General features: G+C 39.7%; 1 protein-coding gene across 1 annotated transcript in view; it reads right to left on the bottom strand.

The window, feature by feature from the left end:
• The window catches only part of LOC140732213 (pituitary tumor-transforming gene 1 protein-interacting protein-like), a 58,361-nt gene extending 38,994 nt beyond the window's left edge, over positions 1–19,367 (bottom strand). Inside the window, exons 1-3 of the mRNA XM_073054506.1 lie at positions 19,199–19,367; positions 14,537–14,589; positions 11,885–11,993 (exon numbers count right to left, since the gene is read on the bottom strand). Of these exons, the coding sequence (XP_072910607.1) occupies positions 11,885–11,993; positions 14,537–14,589; positions 19,199–19,271 (235 nt within the window). The 5' untranslated portion in view covers positions 19,272–19,367. The remainder of the gene's footprint in view (positions 1–11,884; positions 11,994–14,536; positions 14,590–19,198) is intronic.
• Between the last annotated feature and the right edge of the window lie 4,750 nt (positions 19,368–24,117).

A 24,117-nucleotide genomic window follows, 5' to 3' on the forward strand; every position in this document is an offset into this window, starting at 1 on the left:
TAATCAACAAATTATGTGGCAGCAATTCATTGTATAAAAGCATGCAGACATGGTCAAGACATCTGATCTAAGTAACTTTGACTGTGGAATGATTGTTGGTGGCAGACAGGGTGGTCTGAGTATCTCAAAACTGCTGATCTGCTTGGGATTTTACACACAGCAGTCTCTGGAGTTTACAGAAAATGGTGCGTAACCCTTTCACCAGGCTCATATACAAACAGCTCATTAGCTAACTCATGACTCAGCATTGAGAAGGTCACCTTTCATAAATAATATACATCTAGGGTGGGTATGATTTGGGGTCCAACCAAGCAGGAGCATTGTGATGTTCTGATTAAAGAAACTTCAACTTGAATGAATGCTGTGTAAACACTGCCCATACACAATTATCGGTTGACAACAAATAACAGATTATACACCACATAAAATTATGAAGAAAGTATACTTACCAATTTCAGCTTTTAATCAGTTATTAAAAGAACAAAAGAAAAGGGCAATTACAGTTAGACTTGTCTGAATGTGCACATGACTGTTGGTGCTCGTTTCTTACAAAAGCTGGGTATAACTGTTACTCACAGTGCCGAACCCACAGTCTGCGTGAAAGCACCTGCCACAGTCTGAACTTCCCTCGAAGTTCATCACAAACAAACTGGCTCCCTCAGGAGTGTTGGTTCTTTTTTCTTGGAGACATTCACCTGCACAAAGCATTTTTTTGCTACAGGGACTCTCCTTCCAACAGAATTCTACGGCTTGCTCTTCAACTCCCACCAAAAGACCCCAAACCAGATTACTGTCCATCACAAATCTACTTCCACCCTGCTCTCTCTAGAACCTTCTCCTGATCCCACCAGCCTGAGTTGAACAACAGGGCTTCTTATCTTTAGCCGAAACCAATACAGTCTACCAGCAGAATGCATTGCTTTTGCAAAAACTACCAAAATGAAATACCTACAGCACAGCAATAGAAATCTTAACCATGGCATTACAGGTGCGAAAGACAAAAAACATCTCGCGAGCAGGGGTACTGTGGGTGAAAATGCCTTGTTAATGAGAGAGGTGAGAGGGGAATGGTCAGATTGGTTCAAACTGACAGGAAAATGACAGTAACTCAACCACACATTACAACAGTGATGTGCAGAAAAGCACCTCTGAATGCACAACATGTCGAACCTCAAAGTGCTACAGTAGCAGAAGACCAAGAACATACACTTATGTGGCCACATTATTAGCTGCAGTAGGTACCTAATAAAGTGGCCACTGAGTGTATGCTTGATATATGAAACCAATAGACAATAAATGTTTCTTTATATAAATACAAAAGTTTATAGTGAGGACAGAAGACACTTGGACAAAAAAATGGACAGGAAAGGTTTAGTGCAGAGATCCCAACTTTTTTTATGCTACAGACCAATACCATTAAGCAAGAGATCCATGGACCCCTCAGACCAATACCATTAAGCAAGAGGTCTATGGACCCCTCAGACCAATACCATTAAGCACAAGGTCCATGGACCCCGGTTGGAAACCTCTGGTTTAGAGGAATATCGTCCAAAATGGAGCGAGCTCAGGCAGCTTAGTTAGCATGGATGACATAGGTTAAATGATACTCAACTCTGACTTGTTGCACTTTTAAATTATCCAGCAAAATGTTGAAACCACAATGTGTTTCATCTAGGTAGATGATACTTAACTGGATCAGTTAATTTAGTGTTCCTCCATTGTTCTAATGCTCTATTTACAGAGGCATCGCAAAGCAGAATTCTAATCATTCAATGGTGGTTGATCCAAAATGTATAAGCACCAAATATTTTCTTAAATTTGCCAAAAAAATTCATTATAAAAATCTATTTTGCCACAAGTCTTACAGATGAGAGAATTTTTTTCAGTAAGTGCTCAATGACCAACAATCTACACCTTTCATTACTGAGACCTTGAATAGCGAATCTGCTCAGGACATGTCACCATATACAACACCAAGATTTGTTTACTTGTGGGCAAAAACAGTAAACCCAAGAAACACAACAGAATCAATGAAAAAATGCACCCAACAGGATGGATAAACAACCAATATGCAAAAGACAACAAACTGTACAAATACAGAATAGATAAATAAACAAACTATAAATATCAAGAACACGAGATGAAGCATCCTTGAAACTGAGTTTGTTGGTTGCAGGAACAGTTCAGTGATGGGGCGAATGAAGGATATGCTGGAGCTTTTGGAAAGCATCAAGTTGGATAAGTCACCGGGACCGGATGAGGTGTACCCCAGGCTACTGTGGGAGGCGAGGGAGATTGCTGAGCTTCTGGCGATGATCTTTGCATCATCAATGGGGATGGGAGAAGTCCTGGAGGATTGGAAAGTTGCGGATGTTGTTCCTTTATTCAGGAAAGGGAGTAGAGATAGCCCAGGAAATTATAGACCAGTGAGTCTTACTTCAGTGGTTGGTAAGTTGATGGAGAAGATCCTGAGAGGCAGGATTTATGAACATTTGGAGAGGTATAATATGATTAGGAATAGTCAGCATGGCTTTGTCAAGGGCAGGTCATGCCTTATGAGCCTGATTGAATTTTTTGAGGATGTGACTAAACACAGGAAGAGCAGTAGATGTAGTGTATATGGATTTCAGCAAGGCATTTGATAAGGTACCCCATGCAAGGCTTATTGAGAAAGAAAGGAGGCATGGGATCCAAGGGGACATTGCTTTGTGGATCCAGAACTGGCTTGCCCACAGAAGGCAAAGAGTGGTTGTAGACGGGTCATATTCTGCATGGGGTCACAAGTGTAGTGCCTCAGGGATCTGTTCTGGGATCCTTACTCTTCGTGATTTTTATAAACGACCTGGATGAGGAAGTGGAGGGATGGGTTAGTAAGTTTCCTGATGAGACAAAGGTTGGAGGTGTTGTGGATAGTGCGGAGGGCTGTCAGAGGTTACAGCGGGACATAGACAGGATGCAAAACTGGGCTGAGAAATGGCAGATGGAGTTCAACCCAAATAAGTGTGAAGTGGTTCATTTTGGTAGGTCAAATATGATGGCAGAATATAGCATTAATGGTAAGACTCTTGGCAGTGTGGAGGATCAGAGGGATCTTGGCGTCCGAGTCCATAGACGTTCAAAGCAGCTGTGCAGGTTGTCTCTGTGGTTAAGAAGGCATATGGTGCATTGGCCTTCATCAATCGTGGAATTGAATTTAGGAGCCAAGAGATAATGTTGAAGCGATATAGGACCCTGGTCAGGACCCTGGTCAGACCCCACTTGGAGTACTGTGCTCAGTTCTGGTCGCCTCACCACAGGAAGTATGTGGAAGCCATAGAAAGGGCACAGAGGAGACTTACAAGGATGTTGCCTGGATTGGAGAGCATGCCTTATGAGAATAGGTTGAGTGAACTCAGCCTTTTCTCCTTGGAGCGACGGAGGATGACAGGTGACCTGATAGAGGTGTATAAGATGATGAGAGGCACTGATCGTGTGGATAGTCAGAGGCTTTTTCCCTCCAGGGCTGAAATGGTTGCCACAAGAGGACACAGGTTTAAGGTGCTGGGGAATAGGTACAGAGGAGATGTCAGGGTTAAGTCTTTTACTCAGAGAGTGGTAAGTGTGCGGAATGGGCTGCCGGCAATGGTGGCGGAGGCAGATATGATGGGGTCTTTTAAGAGACTTTTGGATAGGTACATGGAGCTTAGAAAAATAAGAGGGTTTTGGGTAAGCCTAGTAATTTCTAAGGTAGGGACATGTTTGGCACAACTTTGTGGGCTGAACCGCCTGTATTGTGCTGTAGGTTTTCTATGTTTCTATGATCCTCTGATGTGGTCTGGCTCAAGGACCTCCGGTTTCTTCCTCCTGAAGTCAACAGTCAGCTCCTTGGTCTTGCTGACATTGAGTGAGAGGTTGTTATCGTAGCACTACACAGCCAGATTTTCAGTCTCCTTCCTGTATGTTAGTTCGTCACCGCCTTTGAATTGGTGAGTGACAGTGGTGTCGTAAACAAACTTAAATATGGGATTGGAGCTGTACATAGCCACACAGTATAAAGTGATAAAAGCTGTGGGCTAAGTACACAGCCTTGTGGTGTACCTGTGCTAATGGAGATCATGGAGGAGATGTTATTACCAATCCAAACTTACTGGGATCTGCAAGTGAGGAAATCAAGGGTCCAACTACAGAACGAGGTTTTGAGGCCAAATTTGCAATTTAGATTGTTTCATAATCTAAAACAGACAGTTCAACACTTGCAATGGTTCAATGGAGGGGATCTCACAATAATGCCAAAAATAACCAAATAATGCTCAGAATAACCAAAAATATTGTTATGAGCAATACATCCTTGCAGGTTTGTCAGTTTGTGTTTATAAAAAGATTGCCAGTTGTCATTAACCAATTATTTTAAAATGAAAATGCTGGAAATCTTATTCAAAGAGTCATTATAAAATATCAAAGTTGTTTTCAAATGTTCTATGCTTCAAACAAAATCTTTTAATCTAAAGATTTAAATGTCTGCACTTTCTTCTGTCTCACCTGTGTAATCACACAGCAGCATTTTAAAAAAGTTTATCTGGGTATGGAATATTTTGCAAGTATTTTACTCTAAATTGTTTTGAAATACAAAACTATATTTTTAAATATTTCATTAACTCTGCTTTTCCAAAAAAAAAAGTCCTGAGGGAAAGCTCCTTCAAACATATTAACACTTCTTCAATCTTTTTGTAGAAATTGAAAATACATTTATTATAGTGAAAATATTGACCTTGTTGGGGACCCTGTGTTCTGATCAAAGCACATTCAATTCACTTATGTAGAAAGACAGAGGACCACAAAATTAGTGGTTATTAGCAGCAAACCAAAATTGCAATGGAAAAATTATTTCCATATCCATGGGTATGATTTTGTATAATACAGTGCTGCCACCCAGTGCATTTTCTTATTCATGGTATCATTCTGCAAAGACTATTCTTCAGGTATACTTTTTTTAAAACTAGAAAACATAGATAACCTATTTAATTTATTTCTTTATTTAAAAATTGAGCAATACAAACTTTTATTTAGGTGATCAGCAACTATTGCTTAACTAATATCATCTTATCGCGTCATAGTAATTTACTCATGGTTGAGCAAGTTTTCAAAAGGAGGTAAGAAACTAGGACAGGAGATGATCCTACGGCCCTGTGAGTCAGCTCCAACCATTCAGTAATACTGTTGATTACTCTTGACCTGAATTCCACTCCTGCCATTCCACACAACCGTCAATAATTCTGTTACTTTAAAAATCTGCATTAGCCTAGCATAAATATACCAATTCAATAATTCAGCTCTCATTCTATGTTGTCAATGGCACAACTGATCATTCTGAATATGTTCTCCATTTTCTAGAAGAGGGGAAACTTTTTCTCAAAATCCATGCTCCAAAGTGTCACTCAGAAACATTATTGAATCATTACACATAGCAATACCTACTATAGAATAACTGAACAGTTTTAGCATTGGAGGAGGCTGTTTGTCAGAATGAATTCCTGCAGCCTCTATGAAAACAATTGAGAAAGTTCCAGTCACGAGTCTTCACCCTGGAGTTCACAACTTTCTTTCCCCTTTAAGTCCTTATTGCAGTCCCTTTTGAAATGTATCGGTCTTCACCATATTCTATGTGAAAGATGTGGAGGCTTTGGAGAGGATGCGGAAGAGGTTCACTAGGAATTTGCTTGAACTGGAGTGTAGCAGATATGAGGAGAGGTTGGATAAACTTGGACTGTTTTCTCTGATGAAAGTACTTGAAATTATGAGAGGCAAAGATAGATAGATATATTCAGAGTCTTTTTTTTACCCCCAGGGAGTAAAAGCCAAATATGAGAGGACACAACTAAAGCCCTCCTTTCCAGGCAACATGCTGGTGAATCTCCTTGGTATTCTCTCAATTGCTGGTCACCACAGTGCAGGAATAATTTGCTACAGAAATACAGCAGTGACCAGAATCGAATACAATACTCCAAATGAGGCCAAACCAATATTTTATTGAGCTGAGCATGATGAACTGTTATACTAAATGCCTTCCAATGAAGACAATCATTCCAAATGCCTTCTTCACTAATCTATCCACTTTCAAGGGACTATAAATTTGCACCCCAAGTCTATTTACTCCATACATCCTACAGAAATTTGTCTTTGCAAGGTATATGGTATAGTCTGGATTAATTTCCATCTGCCACCACTACACCCAACTTTATAGCTGATCTAGGTGGATCTAACAGCATCCATGGAAGGAAATAACAGTCAACAAAAATTTTGAATTAAGATCCTTCATGTCACTCCATGTCACTCCGTATTCCAGCATCTGCAGTCCTAGTATCACCAATTTCCAACTGATCCATGTCCTGATGTATCCTTTGACAATCTTCTTTATGACTCCACCAAGTTACACATTATTTATAAATATACTAATTAGTCCAGCTACATTCTCATTCAAGTCATTTATGTATATGGTGTTACGTATCCCGTAACTGGATCACTTATCAGCAAAGATAGAGAGGTCCACTGAAGTCTGATGGTACCATTTTTAAAACGTTTTTATTTATAAAGGGGCACAAAAGGAAGGTTAATACAAACATTCAGATACCATAAGTCGTCAATACTCAATCTAAAGCGCAGGTATAGTAATGATCAATCAGAAATAAGCTCTATCGTTGTCTAGGGGATAATATCTTGTCCATTTGGAAAAATATAACAGTCATTCAAAAGTCGACAGGCTTCAGCCTTTTGGGAACCGCTGAGTTTCCCGTGTTGGAGAGAGAGAGAGAGAGAGATTGGTGAGAAAAGGAACACTTGCCCAGGTCCTTACGAAGCAAAGCTGTGGAATCAGGAGAGCAGGCTTTCCTGTTGTTAGTTAAAAGTGATTGTCCGTGATTCCAGCCACAGACTCCCGATTCGGAATCTAATGCACGTGGCTTCCTTCAAAATGGCTTCCCGCTACGACGGGATCACTATCGTATCTCCTTGGTGCGTCTGGAGGGGTCATCCCCCCCCCAGACCCTCCTTTATACTTCCTCACTGGATCGCAGGTGTCAATCTCTCTCTCAACCAGCCCACTTTGCCCGAGGGCTTTACACGTGGTCTTCATGAGACAATAGTCAGGGTCGCTTTATTCTGCATCCCGGTGGAATGTGGTATTCAGCACGTCTCCCTCTCTCTCCCATTTCCTGTGTCTATTCAGCACGTCTCTCTCTCTCTTGGGTCATTGACCCCCCCCCCCCCCCTCACTAGGGCTCTTGCGATTCTCACAAAGGAGGGGGCTGGTATCATAACAATGGAAAACCACAAATATGAACAGCACCTAAAATGTTGTTTACAGGGAATGTTGAACACAAGAGATTCTGCAGATGCTGGAAATACAGAGTAATACAGACAAAATGCTGGAGGAACACAGCAGGCCACACAGTATGTAAGGAGAGGAATAAACAGTTGTCATTTCAGATCGACACCCTTCGTCAAGACAGTCCAAAATGTCGACTGTTTATTGCTTTCCATAGATGCAGCCTGACCTGCTGAATTCCTCCAGCATTTTGTATGTGTTACAGGGAAAGCCAAAAGACTAGTTTCCACACTAAGCTAAATGCAAATTATTCTGTCAATCACAGACCCAGTCTCAAGGAAGATACCTTACGCTCAGAGTTCAAATCATGCCTTAAAAATAAACCAACTTATAGTATTTAACTATCAATATTCAATAAAATAAGTGGGTCTAAATGCTAGTATAAATGTTATCAACAATTTCAGTTTCCAAGATACTAACAAAGGTACCAACTTTGAGGTGCGAGAGCCTGAATGTCAATATGACACGATCTTAAATCTTTGCTAGGCAAGCTTATTGATAGCAGTTGGTAGCCACTGGAATTAACCATACTAAACTTCTTATATTCGAGCTGTGATTTTCAGTAATTATAGTTTCCTGAAGTATGCACAATGGTATTTGGCTGATACTGCAATGCAAAATATGGCTATTAGTTGGTAATATCAGCCAGTCTATGCTGGGAGGACTGCAAAACAAAGGAGTCTAAAAACAACTAATAGAGAGCCAGAAACCAGGAAACAAAAGAGAAGGAGCTGGGGGAAATGAGAGAACAAAGAGAGTGGAAAAGTCATTCTCAGACAGCAAAGTACATACGCAATGGACAGGGAAATGAACTGGAAATTCAGGACTCTTGACATTTACAGTGACCTGGAAAATAGGTTTGAAACCAAGTATAGTATTCTGAACTAGGTTTGTCCTAATTGTTGAGGCTAAGAAATACCTGTGCATTCCCATTCTACTGGATAGATGTCAGTATTAAACTAGATGTGGCTATCACTGGTAAGGCCAACATTTATTACCCATCCTCCTGTCTTTGAAAAGATGGCAGAAAGTTCTTGAGGAGAGATCGATACCAGGGTGCTCTACAGTTAAGTGCTTCAAAACAATATTCAACAGTTTTGCCTTCTAAACCTTCATTATCTGGGCAGGATCTATCTTTTATTATTCATTTATAAACAGCCGCTTGGCAATAAGATCTAAAATCCTGATGTCAATTTCCACTGTATGTCAATACCACTATCTTACCACAGCCATGGTCTTCAATATCCACTCTACTTCTTCCTTCATTTTAAATGCTTTTTGAATCATACCTCTTTAAGCTAGTTAAGTGCCCTCCACCATATTTTCATTTAGATGATTTTTAGATATTAAGGATATCAAGAGATGAATGAGCACAGGAAATGCCATTTAACAATAATATTGGCCACTATCTTACTGAAGGGAACAAATAGCTTGTTTTGTTTGTCATTTCTAAGTCCTCATTTGCTTATATTTTGATACCATACACAAGACAGAATTCAGTCACTTGGCCTATCGAGTCTGCTCCACTATTCCATTATGGCTGATTTATTATCCCTCTCAATCCCTTTCTTCTGCCTTTGTCCTGTAACCTTTGACTCCTTACTAATCAAGAACCTATCATCCTCCACTTTAAATATTCTTCATGACTTGGCCTCCACATTATCTTTGGAATGAATTCCACAGGTTCACCACCCTCTGTCTAAAGAAACTCCTCCCATCTCTGTTCTAAAGAAACACCCCTCAGTTCTGAAGCTGTGTTCTTTGGTTCTGGACTCATCCACTATAGGAAACATCCTCTCCACATCCACTCCATCCAGACCTTTCAATATTTGATAGGTTTCAATGAGGTTGTGACCCCCCCCCCCCAAACTCCGAAGAGTACAGGTCCAAAACCATCAAAGGCTCCTCATACATCAACCCTTTCATTCCTAGAAACATTCTTCTGAACCGTCTCTGGACTCTCTCCAATGCCATACATCTTTTCTCAGATAAGGGGCCCAAACCTGGTCACAATACTCTAAGTGTGGTTTGACCAATGCCTTATAAAGCCTCAGCAATACATCCTTGCTTTTATATTCTAGTCATCTCAAAATGACGCTAACATTGCATTTGCCTTTCTTACCAGTGACTTAATCCACAAGTTAACCTGCAGCGAATCCTGCACGATGCCTCCCAAGTCCCTTTGTACCTCTGATCTATGAATTTTCTCCCCGTTTCGAAAATAGTTATGTCTTTATTCTTTCTACCAAGTGCATGACCATACATCTCCCTATACTATATTCCATCTGTCACTTCTTTGCCCATTTTCCCAATCTAATTCTTCTGTAGAATTCCTGCTTTCTCAACATTACTTGCTACTCCACCTAACTTTGAATTGTTTGCAAACTTGGCCACAAAGCTATCAATTCTGTCATTAAAATCACTGACATACAGTATAACAAGATACAGTATGAACGACCCTTGTGGAACACCACTAATCACCAGCAATCAGAAAAGGCCCCCTTTATTCTCCCTCTTTGCATCCTGCCAGTCAGCCAATCTTCAATCCATGCTATATCTTTCCAGAAATACCATAGGCTCTTATCTTGTTTAGCAGCCTCATTTTGTCAAAGGCCTTTTGAAAATCCAAGTAAACAACATTCACTGACTCTCCTTTGTCTACCCTGCCTATTATTTCCTCAAAGAATTCCAGCAGACTTGTTAGGCAAGATTTCCCCTTAAGGAAACCATGCTGACTTTGGCCTATTTTATCATGTGCCTCCAAGTACCCCAAAAGACTCATCTTTAATAAGAGGTTCCAAAGTCTTCCCAACCACTGAAGTCAAGCTAATTGGCTTATAATTGCTCTTCTTTTTCTCCCTCCCTTCTTAAGGAGTGGAGAGAGTTTCCTTGCAAACTCACCCCAGCACGCTGCCCAATGAGCGTCACGTAAAGGACATATTGAACTAGGTGGAATAATAGTGTCAATTGGATAATTCATGCATTGTTCTCCTTTCAGGGTCGGTAGGACATTTTGCTGTTTTTAAATTGTTATATACCGTAGATTCCGGATTATAAGCCGCTACTTTTTTCCCACGCTTTGAACACTGCGGCCTTTACTACGGTGCGGCTAATGCATGGTTTTTTTTCATGCCGCCAAAAACATTTTGCCTCGTAACAGTAGACCAATAAAATTGATGAGTAGTTCACAGAGGTCCAATGAAATTGTACGATAAATCAAGCGCACTTTCACAATTAAATTATTGTAAATCAGTCATTTGTACTCACCCTCATCAACATGGAAAACACTCGAAGAAAAGCATTGTGCTGCCTTTATGGCAGTTATTTAGTTTATAATATTTTCGCTTAGTAATTCATTTGTTAGTATTTTCTAGTTAAAGTTAGAAGTGTTTTAAGTATATTTGTTTTCTGTACTACATCCCGGAATGCTATGACGTCACATCCGGTTTCGTCGCGTCTTGTGGGAAAATACCGGTTTGCGATAAACGGAAAGGAGGGGGCGAGTGCATTAGACCCGAGCGAAAACGCTGCACGCATATGATGCAGCTTTTAAGTTAAAGGCGATCAATAACTTTTCCTGGTAGGCTGCAGTATATATTTTTTTACCAGTCGTTAGGAGATATTGGAATGTTGTTCGTGCACTGTTCAGTAAAAAAGTATACGCAACGTAATTTGTGTGTTACCGATACGTAGGTATATTTAAAAGTAACCGTGTTACAGGCACGGTTCGAAAAAAAGCATTTGCAATATGTATTTGATTATGTTACCATACGGATTTAATTAAAAGTTAAAAAATCCTCACGTGTAATATCTTTCTGTGTAAATATCTCATATTACAATGTGGGACACCTGCGGCTTAAAATCCGGTGCAGCTTGTACAAGTACAAAATTGATTTTCTTTCTAAAATTAGAGCCTGCGGCTTTTAATCAGGTGCGCTCTGTAGTCCGGAAACTACGGTAAATGGAAGTAGATATTGCGGTACAAATGTAAATGACTTATCCAGAGATAATTTAAGAATCTGAATTCAGTTTCTTTTGCATAGAAAAATCTGTAATTTATTGAAAACTGCTATCTGGAAGGGACAATAAATCTATCAAACTCGAAACCAACCTGTTCCCTAACATCCTCCAGAATAGTTACTACACAATTCTCATACTAGCCAATATGTAGGTACTCCAGAATAAAAGTTGGAATTGGTCTAGCAAAGCACTCAGTGTTATTTGTTACAATATAGATGCAGCAATGCACAAGCAGCCTTGACACTGAGTGAGCAAATGACCTGCCTTTGCCAGTAATATGCAGATTTGGACACAATTATCTAAAAGAATGAAAAACTACAAACCAAAAACTGTCTACCAATTAAATTGCCATCCATAGGTTTTCTTATATTTGAGATAGTGTGTGATAGAAGAACTTACAAACAATAATCAGGACTACTTCCAGTTTTAAAAATTACTAATACATACAATTTGAAGTTTTATCATGTAATTGGATAGTCTGTGCAAAATGTGTACTGAACTCACCCCAGCAAACTGCCCAACGAGCGTCACGTAAAGGACATAGTGAACTAGGTGGAATAACAGCGTCAACTGGATAATTCATGCATTGCTCTCCAACAAAACACCAAAGGCACTAAAGGGCAAGAGTTGAAAATATGTTAAAAATACCCAAAATCTCAACAGTCTGCAACATTCCCCATTTTTTATATGCAAAATACCACTCTATAACTTAAACCCCACCTGATCCAAATTCATACCAGTTTTAAAATATTTATGCCAATTCAGTTTTCAATATGTTTGTGATGCATTGTCTGTTCATTTGGAATCCCAAACATAAATTGTTGCTGTATTAATGATGCAATGATTTCTAAGATGAAAAATTTCATTCATTTTATTCTTTTTTTCCTGTCCAGAACTACCCATGACTCTGATTTACTAAAGTGCTTTACCTCATGTAAAATACTTATTTACAAATTAAAACATATATTCCAGCTCATACATATCCAAACTGTAATGCATCATCCAAATGATTAGTTCATCATAAAAGCTAAAACTATTTTTTGTTTGTGTTTTTTTGAGTATATTTCTAATTAAAGAACATTTATTCATTTGCTACTTTTGTTGCTTGTCTTAAAATTTTATAGTATTTTAAAGTTCAGAAATGAGAGGGCTGTTGTTAAGAACAAGTGATCTCTACATTGAAAGGAAATAAATTTGGTACTAATCTATTTACTTTATCTCTTTTTTTAAAATTTCATCATCTCGATCCCTTAATGATGGCAGTACATCCAGCAGGAGGAGACAATGAGCCACTTTAAGGAGAATGGCCAATAAAAGAGCATCATTTACTTTATCTCTCCACGCAAATTACATGTGAGCAAATTTTACTCCATATTTTAAATTTTGGATAGAATCTTGTGAATTCTGAAAGGGCAAATTTACATTACCCAAAAGACCATAATGCAGGATTTACCTAAACTAGAAACTTGAGATGGATAGTTTGTAGCTTTAAACCAAGTTCTATAATAGTATATGATCTACAAAAACCACTAACATATACTGAACTCTTAAAACAGTAAAATGCCCCAATGGACAATACCAAACAGAATTTGACAGGGTGATATTAGCTATGACAATAAAACTTAGTGAAATAAACTGGTTTTAGGGTGCACCATAAATAACTGAGGAATATGAAGGATGAATTATAGAAAAGCAATTTCAGAACACAGATTTAGGCACCTGAATAGATGCCAACACTGGCACAATGAAAATCAGGTGCATGAAAGAATTAGCAGTGGACAAAAGACTTGCAGTATCGTACACCTCGAGAATTTACATAGACAGAGTGGATAAGCCTACTGTAATACTCAAAAAATTGACTTTTAAAAGAAAATTTGCCTGAATATCTGTTCTAATTTGTCTTAGTCCTGTATAACAGAGCAAACTTAAGCACTTTCATGGATGATTTGTATTTAAAAAGATTAAACATCTCTGTATTTTTAAGATTTTCAAGGAAACGAGTTTGTATTATATTAATAGTTCACAGTCCCAAAATGCCCCAATCCATTTATACTGACAGGAATTTTAGTTTCATTTTAATCACTAAAGCTAATTGAAATAATAAAAATATGCCTGCAAGGCCAAGTTTCAAATCTATCAGCAGGAAAATGTATCAGTCAATGACAGAATTAACTTTCCCTGAGTGTCTTAAAGGCAACCACTGAATTCCCAAATCCTAAAGAAACAACATCTAACTTAGTTACAAAAATGTACTATATAAATAAGGAAGTTTCAAAAACAAACATGTTTAAACATTTTTCATAGACATTTTATCATCTTAACAGGTAATAACATTTCACATTTGTACATAAAGATAATGAAATAACTGTACCCAATGAAAATCACTGTAGAAAAAAAGTTAAAATTTGTTAACCCCACTATCAAAGTAACTGGAAAGGTATTGGACAAATTTAATGAATTCAACAGCACTGTGATTAAAGGGAAATGACTACAGTACTGATAGAGATGTATTAGTTTGATACAAAGAACATTTGCAGAAGTCAGCTTTTACAAGCAATGAAATAGCAAATTTAACCCAATAAAAAAAATTAAAGATCTCAAAATACTACAAGAAATTCAATATAACATTTAAAATTGCCAACTTATGATACTAAATATTTGCCAATTAATGCCAAACCAGTTGTGGCAGGTATTTGTAAAGTCTTGAGAATAATTTTCAAAATTGAAATGAACTGACTGAAATATAGTCATATGTACAGTGAGTCTCTGGGAAGCGTTGCAGTTTCAGCATCCTGAAGTCAGATAAAGTATCAGTGTCACCAAGCTGAATCCGTGCAAAGAGGTTTGCTTGGAGGTTGTTCTATATCCCATTACCTTGATCCTTGCACTTCATCTCTTCAAATACTACACTTTCTCTGTAACTACAACACTACATTCTGTGTTGTTTTCTTTTTATTACCCTGATGGATGGTATAATCTGCCTGGATGACATGCAATACAAAAGCTTTTCAATTGTATCTCAGTACATGTGACAATAATAAACCAATACCAATAATAATGTTCAATTTCGCATAAAAGGAGTTAATCAGGCAGGCAAGTAAATGACTTGGAAATTGTAGTTTAAGTAATCTCCAATTATGGTTACATTATACTTACATCAATATTTTCCAAGCATTCTTCACAAGATGTAATTGTCAAATGTGAGCAATCTGCACAAAAAATATAAAATCTCATTAGCTAATGCAGAAACTATATTTTGAAAGCTACAGAAGGATTCAAGATATGACTCAAATTATGAAGTGTTTGTTTAAATGGTAGCAATTAATGATTCACAAGGTTGCAGTCTGAATGCTATTAATATTCACAGGGACAATGTGCTCAGGTCTTTGAAAACCAATATGCAAATAAACAAGAAACCAGAAGGCAAATGTAATTACTTATACCATAGCAAGAAACCACTTTGGCCCATCCAGTCTTTGCCACTTCAATTCCCTAGATACTTTTCCTGTAACCCATCCTCTCCAGATTCCCATCAAATTCTACCTTTCACCAACACACAACTTACAATTACCAATTAAACTATCAACCAGAAGATCTCTGCATATAGAAGGTAACCAGACTAACCACAAAAATACAGTTATTGGATCAACATAAGAATTCCATAGGATGTGGTTACAGGTTTACAAAGATCAGGACAAGTAGAGCCGGTAGTTAGTAGCTCAACTTGCCACCTTTAGGAGAGGATTTGAAGAGTAAAGAAGTCATACAGAAGGCATACAGTGCATTGGCGTTCACAATCCTGGGAATGAGCTTAGGAGCCGAGAGGTAATATTGCAGCTATATAGGACCCTGGTCAGACCCCACTTGGAGTACTGTGCTCAGTTCTGGCCGCCTCACTTTAGGAAGAACGTGGAAACCATAGCAAGGGTGCAGAGGAGATTTACAAGGATGTTGCCTGGATTGGGGAACATGCCTTATGAGAATAGGTTGAGTGAACTTGGCCTTTTCTCCTTGGAGCGACGGAGGATGACAGGTGACCTGATAGAAGTTTTTAAGATGATGAAAGGCATTGATTGTGTGAACAGTCAGAGGCTTTTTCCCAGGGCTGAAATGGCTGCCACAAGAGGGCGTAGTTTAAGGTGCCTGGAAGTAAGTACAGAGGAGATTTCAGGGATAAGTTTTGTTTAATGCAGAGAGTGGTGAGTGCGTGGAATGGGCTGCCGGCAGAGGTGGAAATGATAGGGTCTCTTAAGAGACTCCTGGATGGTTACATGGAGCTTAGAAAAATAGAGGGCTATGGATAAAGCCCAGGCAGTTCTAAGGTAGGGACATGTTCGGCACAGTTTTGTGGGCCAAAGGGCCTGTATTGTGCTGTATGTTTTCTATGTTTCTAAGTCTTACTCCACGTATGGAGAAATGGTGAAATTACGATTACTATGCACAGATTGCAACAAACTTAAAAGATATAAAATACCAATGAGGGAGTGTAGCCAAGAGCTAGTACATTAGACCCTTTCCAGGGTTTGTTGTGCAAGTAGAGATTGTGTGGACTAGCCTGCACTCTCTGGTGTTCAGAAGAGGAGAAGGAAATTTATAAGATTCTAGATGCAGGGATGATGTTTCCCCTCAGTAAGGACTCTGGAACCAAGGATCATACTCAAATAAACACTAGACCAAATGGGACTGAAATGATCAAAACATCTTCAGAATTCTCAATACCAGCGTGGCTGTGAAGGTTGGGATTGGTAATTTCAATCAAAACATAGACTGATTGCTTTCTGGTTATGCAGGAAAACAAGATCTCTGTCGATAATGCAGAAAATTCTGGTTGGGTTAGGATCAACAGAATCTTGATGAATGGCAGATGAGGCTTTCTTCTGTACCCATTTCTAAACTTTCCAAGTGTCTGTTGTCATGCAAAATACATTTAATGCTTCTTACTAAGACATTTTTTTCATATTAGATCACACACCCTTGGCCTAGAACAAATATATGAACTAACAAAGTGGCCTCTTAATTCACTTGATGAAAATAATAAAAGTTTCTTTCTAGTTTCAATTAACATTTAATAATTTACACTTAATGGTTGCATAATTTGAAAACAATAGAAGGAAAATAATGCAGAACATTGAAACATTTACTTTAACTATGATTCCATTAAATGAAAAACATGAATAAAAAGACCAGTATTTTTGTGATTGTTATTTTTAGTAATAAAATTTCTGGGACATACTTTATTCCAGTTTGATCTCTTAGTAAACAATGTGTTGCACACTAAGTATATTATTCATACATTTCAGGACATCTAAAAGAAAGACAGGTTTTCTTTTGTTATCAGATTCAAATAGATGAGACCTTATCTATATCCTGCACCTCGGCTCTCAACCCCTCTCATTTTCCATCCCACCAACCTCTCAATGAATCATCCTTCACAATTTCTACTAAATCTAGCAGGATTAAATTACGAGCCATACATTTCCCCTTCCTTTCAGCATTTGAAAAGGATCATTCCCTTAATGCCTTCCCAGTCCACTATCCTATCCCTACAGAATTTAATAGAATTTGGAGTACAAAAATTGTTGAGCTTTTACAAACAAGTAACTTTATTGGTCTCAAAGTTTTTTTGGGAGAGTATATCAGTAAAACCAAAACCTCTAAAATATATTTCAGAAAGGCAAAGTTTGTGCAGATGTGGCAAAGAGTTCAGAAGGTAAACTGGAAGGAACTGCTTGACGTTGAGTTAGTTGAAGAACAATGTGGTTAATTTAAAGAGGTAATACACACAATGCAGGAAATGTTCATAATCAAGGTCAGGAGAAGCAATAAAAACAACAGATCAATTACATTGATGAATAAAGATATACATAAAATTCATTGAAAAGGCAGCTATTTAAGGAATAAAGAAAAAGAAGTAATTATATTAACCGTAGGGCAAATGAAATTATGACAGCTATAGTCAAAAGGGAAATTGGATTGGCAAAAGACAGGTTGGGAAGGCTATTGCTGATAATGCTCAGACTGACTCCAAGAGATTTTTTCAATACTTTAGTAGTAAAAGAAAAGTCAAAGAGGAAGTTAAGTGCATTAGGAATAGTGGGGTGATAAACTAAGCAGAGAAGGGCATAGCAGATACTCTCAATTCATATTTTGCTATTCACCTGCAAAGATGTTAGCAGTATGCCAGTAAGTGTAGAGAAAAATAAATTTGCTTTAAGTGACTTAGAGATCTTAGGAAGTGAGGTCCCGTTTCAGCTGGAAAGTCTTAAACTTAATAAATCTCCAGGGCCAGACAGCATATATTCAGGGGTATGTAACGAGGTCTGTGATTATATATACAAATCCCTAACATGTATTTTTCAAAAGTCAGTGAAGACTGGTGAAATCCTTAAGGATTGGAAATGGAATAATGCTGTCCTGGTATTCAAAAGGGTGACCATACAGTCCCTGGTAACTCTTGACCAGTAAGCTTAATGTGTATCCTTGGTAAGATAATGGAAACAATAATAAAGAATGAAATGAAAAAGCAGTAGATAAGAACAGACACATTAGCAGAAAGCAAACATGAGTTCAGAAAGGGGAAATCATGTCTTACTAATATACTGGAGTTCTATGAAGAGGCAACTAAAATTTATGATAATAATAGAGCAGTTGATACAACTTACTTGGGCTTTCAGAAGACTTTTAACAGGGTACTCCATGAGAGGATAACAATCAAATTACAGGAGGTAGGGAATCAGGGTAAGGTGTGCGAATGGGTGCAGAATTGGCTCAAAAACAGAAAATAAGTTATGGTGAGAGGATCTTTTTCACACCGAGATGTTAAAAGTGGAGTTCGACAGGGATTAGGTTTGGGGCCGCCCTGTTATTAATTTACATTAATGATTCGGTTAAGCACATAACAAATAAACTAGTAAAGTTTGAAGACACAAAATTAGGGGGGTTGGCTAATAACATTCGGCAGCAGAATCAATACAGTTAGATCTAAACAAATTCCAGATGTGGGCAGATAAATGGCAGATGAAACTTAATTTAAATGTAAAATATTACATACAAGCAAAAATGTGATATATAAATACACTATGGAATGTCTAGGCGTCCTGGTAGACTCATGACTATCAACGTCTAGATAATGCACAGAAGCGACCAAAGCGGCTAACAGAATGTCGAGCTATATACTGAAACGCGCTCAGTGGAGTTCAAATCAAGAGACATTCTCCTTAAGCTGTATAATGCACTTGTGAGGCCACACCTTGAGTACTGTGTACAGTTTTGGTCTCCAAATTTTGTGACGGATGTGAAGGCACTGGAGAGAGTTCAGAGAAGTGTGACGAGACTCATTCCAGGTCTGCAGGGTAGGAACTATGAAAAAAAGATTGAAATAAGTAGATGTAGAATGAGAGGAGACATGATAGCAGTACATAAGGGAAATGATGCCAAGATTATAGAGTGATTTTATTGAGCAGGGAGCAAGATGATAGCGCTGAATAGCAAACAACTGTTTACATTTTACTGGTACAAAGAAAGGTTCCTATGTGCAAAGTACAGAACAGAAAGGGGAGCCGAGTGACAAACTTCGATATCAACAGGTAACGCAGCCATTGTTTCTCACGGATACCAGTGCAGCTGAGCACGCAGTATAAAGGGGGAGAGCAGAAAGTTGGAGGGTAGGTGTACCCAGGATGGTGTTGAGGGGGAGAAGGAGAGGGAACGGGGTGTTTAATTAGGGAAAGGCACGCCAAGACCTCGGGCCAGTGACTCGAGTGGAACCACCAGCACTCGATGCAGACGACATTTCCCGGCGTGTCCACAACCCTTTACCTTTGCCGGTCGAGCCAGGCAGCCTGAGGGAGGTGAGGAAAACGACGACCAGGGCGGTTCTGACACACAACATTTTGCAGCGCCTTTCCTCTCTTCTCCCTTCCTTACTTTCAATTCCCTTTCCTGCATCCGCGGGAACGCCCCACCAACCAGGCGCATGCGCAATTGGCCGCTCGCGGCGACCGGGGATCGGCGCGGTCACGGCGCGTGGAGCGTCCTGGCGTGACGGAATTCTGACACGCAAAAGCCTATTCTGCGCGGCGTGAGCAGAACTGGCCTCATGGGCTCCCGTATATTTTTCTGGTGTGCTGTCGTTGTTGCTCTCAGCGCCTTCTGGTGACAACCTTTCCATTTCTTTGGCATTTACACTATCTTTTTTTAAAATGCTGAGCTGCTAGCTCAACCTAGCATGGATAGAAAGGGTGCAAGGAATCTGCTGGATTCAAACCCAGGGCCATTTACCCCGAAACCCGATGGGGATACCACTGCACCACCAGCCCGCGATGTTGTGCCGTATAATGTGCTAACATTGCTGCACCTGTATAAAATGTATTTGTGGAAGAGTAAGGAAAAAATTGCTTACCATAAAAATAATAGTGAATACAGAAGAGCTATTATAGTTAAACAATTTCACTCAGACAGTTTGTATTTGGAGAAATCACACATGAAACACTGTGCCTGAGCTAACAAAGAAATGGTGGAGGAATTTACTAAGTATTTTGCATCAGCCTTCTCTGTGGAAGACTAGCAGAGTGATGGAAATGAGATAATGTCAAGGGCAGAAGTGAGAGTAGTTATTACTAAGTGTTATGACCCCAGTCCCCTCCTTTGTGAGAATTGCAAGAGAGAGAGAGAGCAGCCTCTACTCCCTACTCTGGCCTCTTACTTCTTCTTACCTGCATATCACCTCCCCCTGGGTCTCCTCCTCCCCTTTTTCTTATGGCCCACTCTCCTCTCCTATCAGATTCCTTCTTCTCCAGCCCTTTATCTTTCCAACCCACCTGGCTTCACCTTCTAGTTATCCTCCTTCCCCTTCCCTTTCATGTTCTGGCATACTCCACATTCCTTTCTAGTCCTGACGAAGGGTCTCAGCCCAAAACATCGACTGTTTATTCATTTCCATAGGTGCTGCCTAGCCTATTGGAATGTGGTCTGGCCTCTCAGCCAGACAAAAGCCAAGGACATGGCCATTGTCTTGGGAGATACCTTTGTGGAATAAGGGACTGGACTACATGCAAACCCTCAGGGCAACGTGGGCTGGGTGATGGGGGAAAGATTGCCTCACCCCCACCCTGATTGACATCTACAACCCTGCCAGTCCAGATAAAAGGTGGGCTGCCGAGGCGGGGCCTCAGACGCACCAAGAAGACACACGAAGAAGACACGATAGCGTTTCCCGTTGGAGCGGGAAGCCATTTTGAAGGAAGCCACGTGCGTTAGATTCCGGATCGGGAGTCTGTGGCTGAAACCAAAGGAAAACCGTTTTAACTAACAACAGGGATTTGCTTCGCAAAGACGACGGGCAAGTGTTCCTTCTTTCTCACCACTCTCTCTCTCCAACACGTGAAATGCCCGCGGTTCCCAAAACGGGAAAGCCTGCAGACTTTGAGTGACTCTTATATTCCATTGGACTCAGTATTATCCCCTAGACAATGATAGAGCTTATTTTTGATTGATTCTTACTATATCTATGCTTTAGATTAAGTTTTGACGATGTATATGATCTGAATGTTTTGTATTAACCATACGTTTGTGCCCCTTTATAAATAAAAACGTTTGAAAATAGTACCATCAGACTTCAGCGGACCTCTCTATCTTTGCTGGTAAGTCACCCAGTTACTGGGAACGTAACATAAGGAGAAAGTGTTTGGGAAGTTGAAAAGTGGGTGGGAAGATGTTGGTGTCTATTATTAAGGGTGACATTTTGGGGTACTTGGAGACACATGATAAAATAGGCCAAAGTTAGCATGGTTTTCTAAAGGGAAAATGTTGCCTGACAAATCTGTTGGAATTCTTTGAGGGAAATAACAGGCACAATAGACAAAAGAGAGTTGGTGGATGTTCAAATCAATCCACAAAATGCTGGAGGAACTCAGCAGGCTAGGCAGCACCTATGGAAATGAATAAACAGTAGATGTTTTGGCCTGAGACCCTTCGTCAGGACTGGAAAGGAAGGTGGAGTATGCCAGAACATGAAAGGGAAGGGGAAGGAGGATAACTAGAAGGTGAAGCCAGGTGGGTTGGAAAGATAAAGGGCTGGAGAAGAAGGAATCTGATAGGAGAGGAGAGTGGGCCATAAGAAAAAGGGAAGGAGGAGGGGACCCAGGGGGAGGTGATATGCAGGTAAGAAGAAGTAAGAGGCCAGAGTAGGGAGTAGAGGAAGGGGGAGGGGGTTGGATTTCTTTTTACAAGAAGCAGAAATCGATATTCATACCATCAGCGTGGAGGTTATCTGGGCAGTCTGTGTTGCTCCTTCACCCTGAGGGTGGCCTCATTGTGGCACAAAGGAGGCAATGGACCAACGTGTCAGAACAGGAAAAGGAATCGGAATTAAAATCTGGCTACCAGCAAGTTCTGCTTTTGCAGATGGAGCAGTCCCCAATTTACAACAGGTCTCTCCAATGTAGAGGAGGCCGCATTGAGAGCACTGGACACAAGTACTGACCCAGCAGATTCGCAGGTGAAGTGTTGCCTCACCTGAAAGGACTGTTGGGACCCTGAATGGAGGTGAGGGAGGAGGTGAATGGGTAGGTGGAGCACTTTGGCCACTTGCAGGGATAAGTGCTGGGAGGGAGATTAGTGGGGAGGGGTGAATGCACAAGGGAATTGTGGAGGGAGCGGTGCCTGAGAGAAAGTGGAGGGTGGAGGTAGGATCTGTTTGGAAATGGTAGAAGTTGAGGAGGATAATGTGTTGGATGCAGAGGCTGATGGGGGGTAGCTAAGGACAAGAAGAATTCTATTGCTGTTAAGGCGGCTGGAAGATGGGGTAAGCATGAATGTGTGGGTGGGAAGAGGTATAGTCAAGATAACTGGAATTGATAGGTTTATTAAAGATGTCAACTGACAGTTTGTCTTCAGGAAAAAGGGGAGGAGATGTCAGAAATGGATGGAGTGAATTTAAGGGCAGGGTGGAAGTTAGAGGCAAAGTTGATAAAATTGACGAGTGGATGTTTTCTATTTGGATTTTCAATCGGCCTTTTACAAGCTATTGCACATGAGGCTGCCTAACAAGATGAGAGCCCATGGTACTACAGGAAAGATATTAGCATGGATAGAAGATGGACTGACTAGCAGAGGCCAAGAGTGGGAATAAAAGGGCCTTTTCTGGTTGGCTGCCACAGATTAGTGGTCGGTGTTGGGACCGCTTCTTTTCATGTTGTATGTCAGCAATTTGGATGAAGGAATTGATGGCGTTGTTGCCAAGTTTGTGGATGATACAAAGATGGGTGTAGGGGCAGGCAGTGTTGAGGAAGCAGGGTGTCTGCAGAAGGACTTAGAGGAGAATGGGCAAAGAAATGGCAGATAAAATATAATGTTCAGAAGTGTATGGTGATGCATTTTGGTAGAAGGGATAAAAGAGTGGACTGTTTTCTAAATAGGGAGAAAATTCAAAAATCGAAGGTGCAGAGGGACTTGGGAGTCCTTGTGCAAGATTCCCTAAAGGTTAACTTGCAGGCTGACTTGGTGGCAAGGAAGGCAAATACAATGTTTGCATTCATTTAGAGTGAACTAAATACAAAAGCAAGGAGGCACTTCTGAGGCCTTACAGTATAATTCAATTCAATTCAAGTTTAATTGTCATTCAACCATACATGAGTACCTATGAATCCACTCAAGCAAGACAGGCATTGGTCAGACTTCAGTTGCAGTATTGTGAGCAGTTTTGGGCCCCTTATCCGAGAAAGATGTGCTGGCATTGGAGAGGGTCCAGAGGATGTTCACAAAAATGATCCAAGGCATGAAAAGTTTTACATATGAGGAGCATGTGATGGCTCTGGGCCTGCACTCACTGGAGTTTAGAAGAATGGGGGAGGGGAGTCTCATTGTAACCTATCGAATATTAAAAGGTTTGGATAAAGTAGATATAGAGAGGATGTTTCCTGAGGTGGGGGAGTCTTGGATCAGAGGGCACAGCCTCAGAATAGACATCCATTTGGTACAGAGGAGAGGAAAATATTCTTTTGCCAAAGGGTGATAAATCTGAGGATGATAAATTGTCACGGAGGGCTGTGTAAGCCAAATCACTGGATGTATTTAAGGTGGAGGTTGTTAGGTTCTTGATTTATTAGGGCTTCGAAGGTTATGGAGAAAATGCTGGCGAATAGGCGTAATAAATCGGCCATGATGGAATGGTGGAGCAGGATAAATTGGCAGAATGGCCTAATTCTGCTCCTATGTGTTATACTCTGGTTTGGTGACTGTAATTAGCACAGGATTAATTTGCCTGATAGTCTTCTGGGCTGAAGAACTTGTCAATTAAGGAAAGCTGAAGTAAAAATATATTGGAAAAGAAAGGTGATTTCATTTATTTAATTTGATTTTATATTATTTCATGACTTTTTGAGGGAGGGTTGGGTATATTTTCTAAAAGGCTGTTTGTTTTCTCCTACCAGAAAATTGAAAACTTGGGGACCATTCTTGTTTGGGAATTTAATACTTTTTTTTGTAATAGTTAATGGGATGGAGTCATCACTAAAGAGATTGATCTTTATGTCCATTTACATATAGTAATAACTTTAAAAGCAGCTTAAGTGAATTGAAATCAGTTGTATTATCACTGAGATATTTCGTGAAATATGTTGTTTTGTGGCAACAATACAATGAAAGACATACATAATTACTACAATTCACAACAAAAAAAGTGCAAAACCTGAATAATGAGTTTGTATTCATGGACCATTCAGAAATTTGATAACGGA

This window comes from Hemitrygon akajei, chromosome 8, assembly GCF_048418815.1.
Source record: "Hemitrygon akajei chromosome 8, sHemAka1.3, whole genome shotgun sequence".
NCBI classification, from domain to species: Eukaryota; Metazoa; Chordata; class Chondrichthyes; order Myliobatiformes; family Dasyatidae; genus Hemitrygon; species Hemitrygon akajei.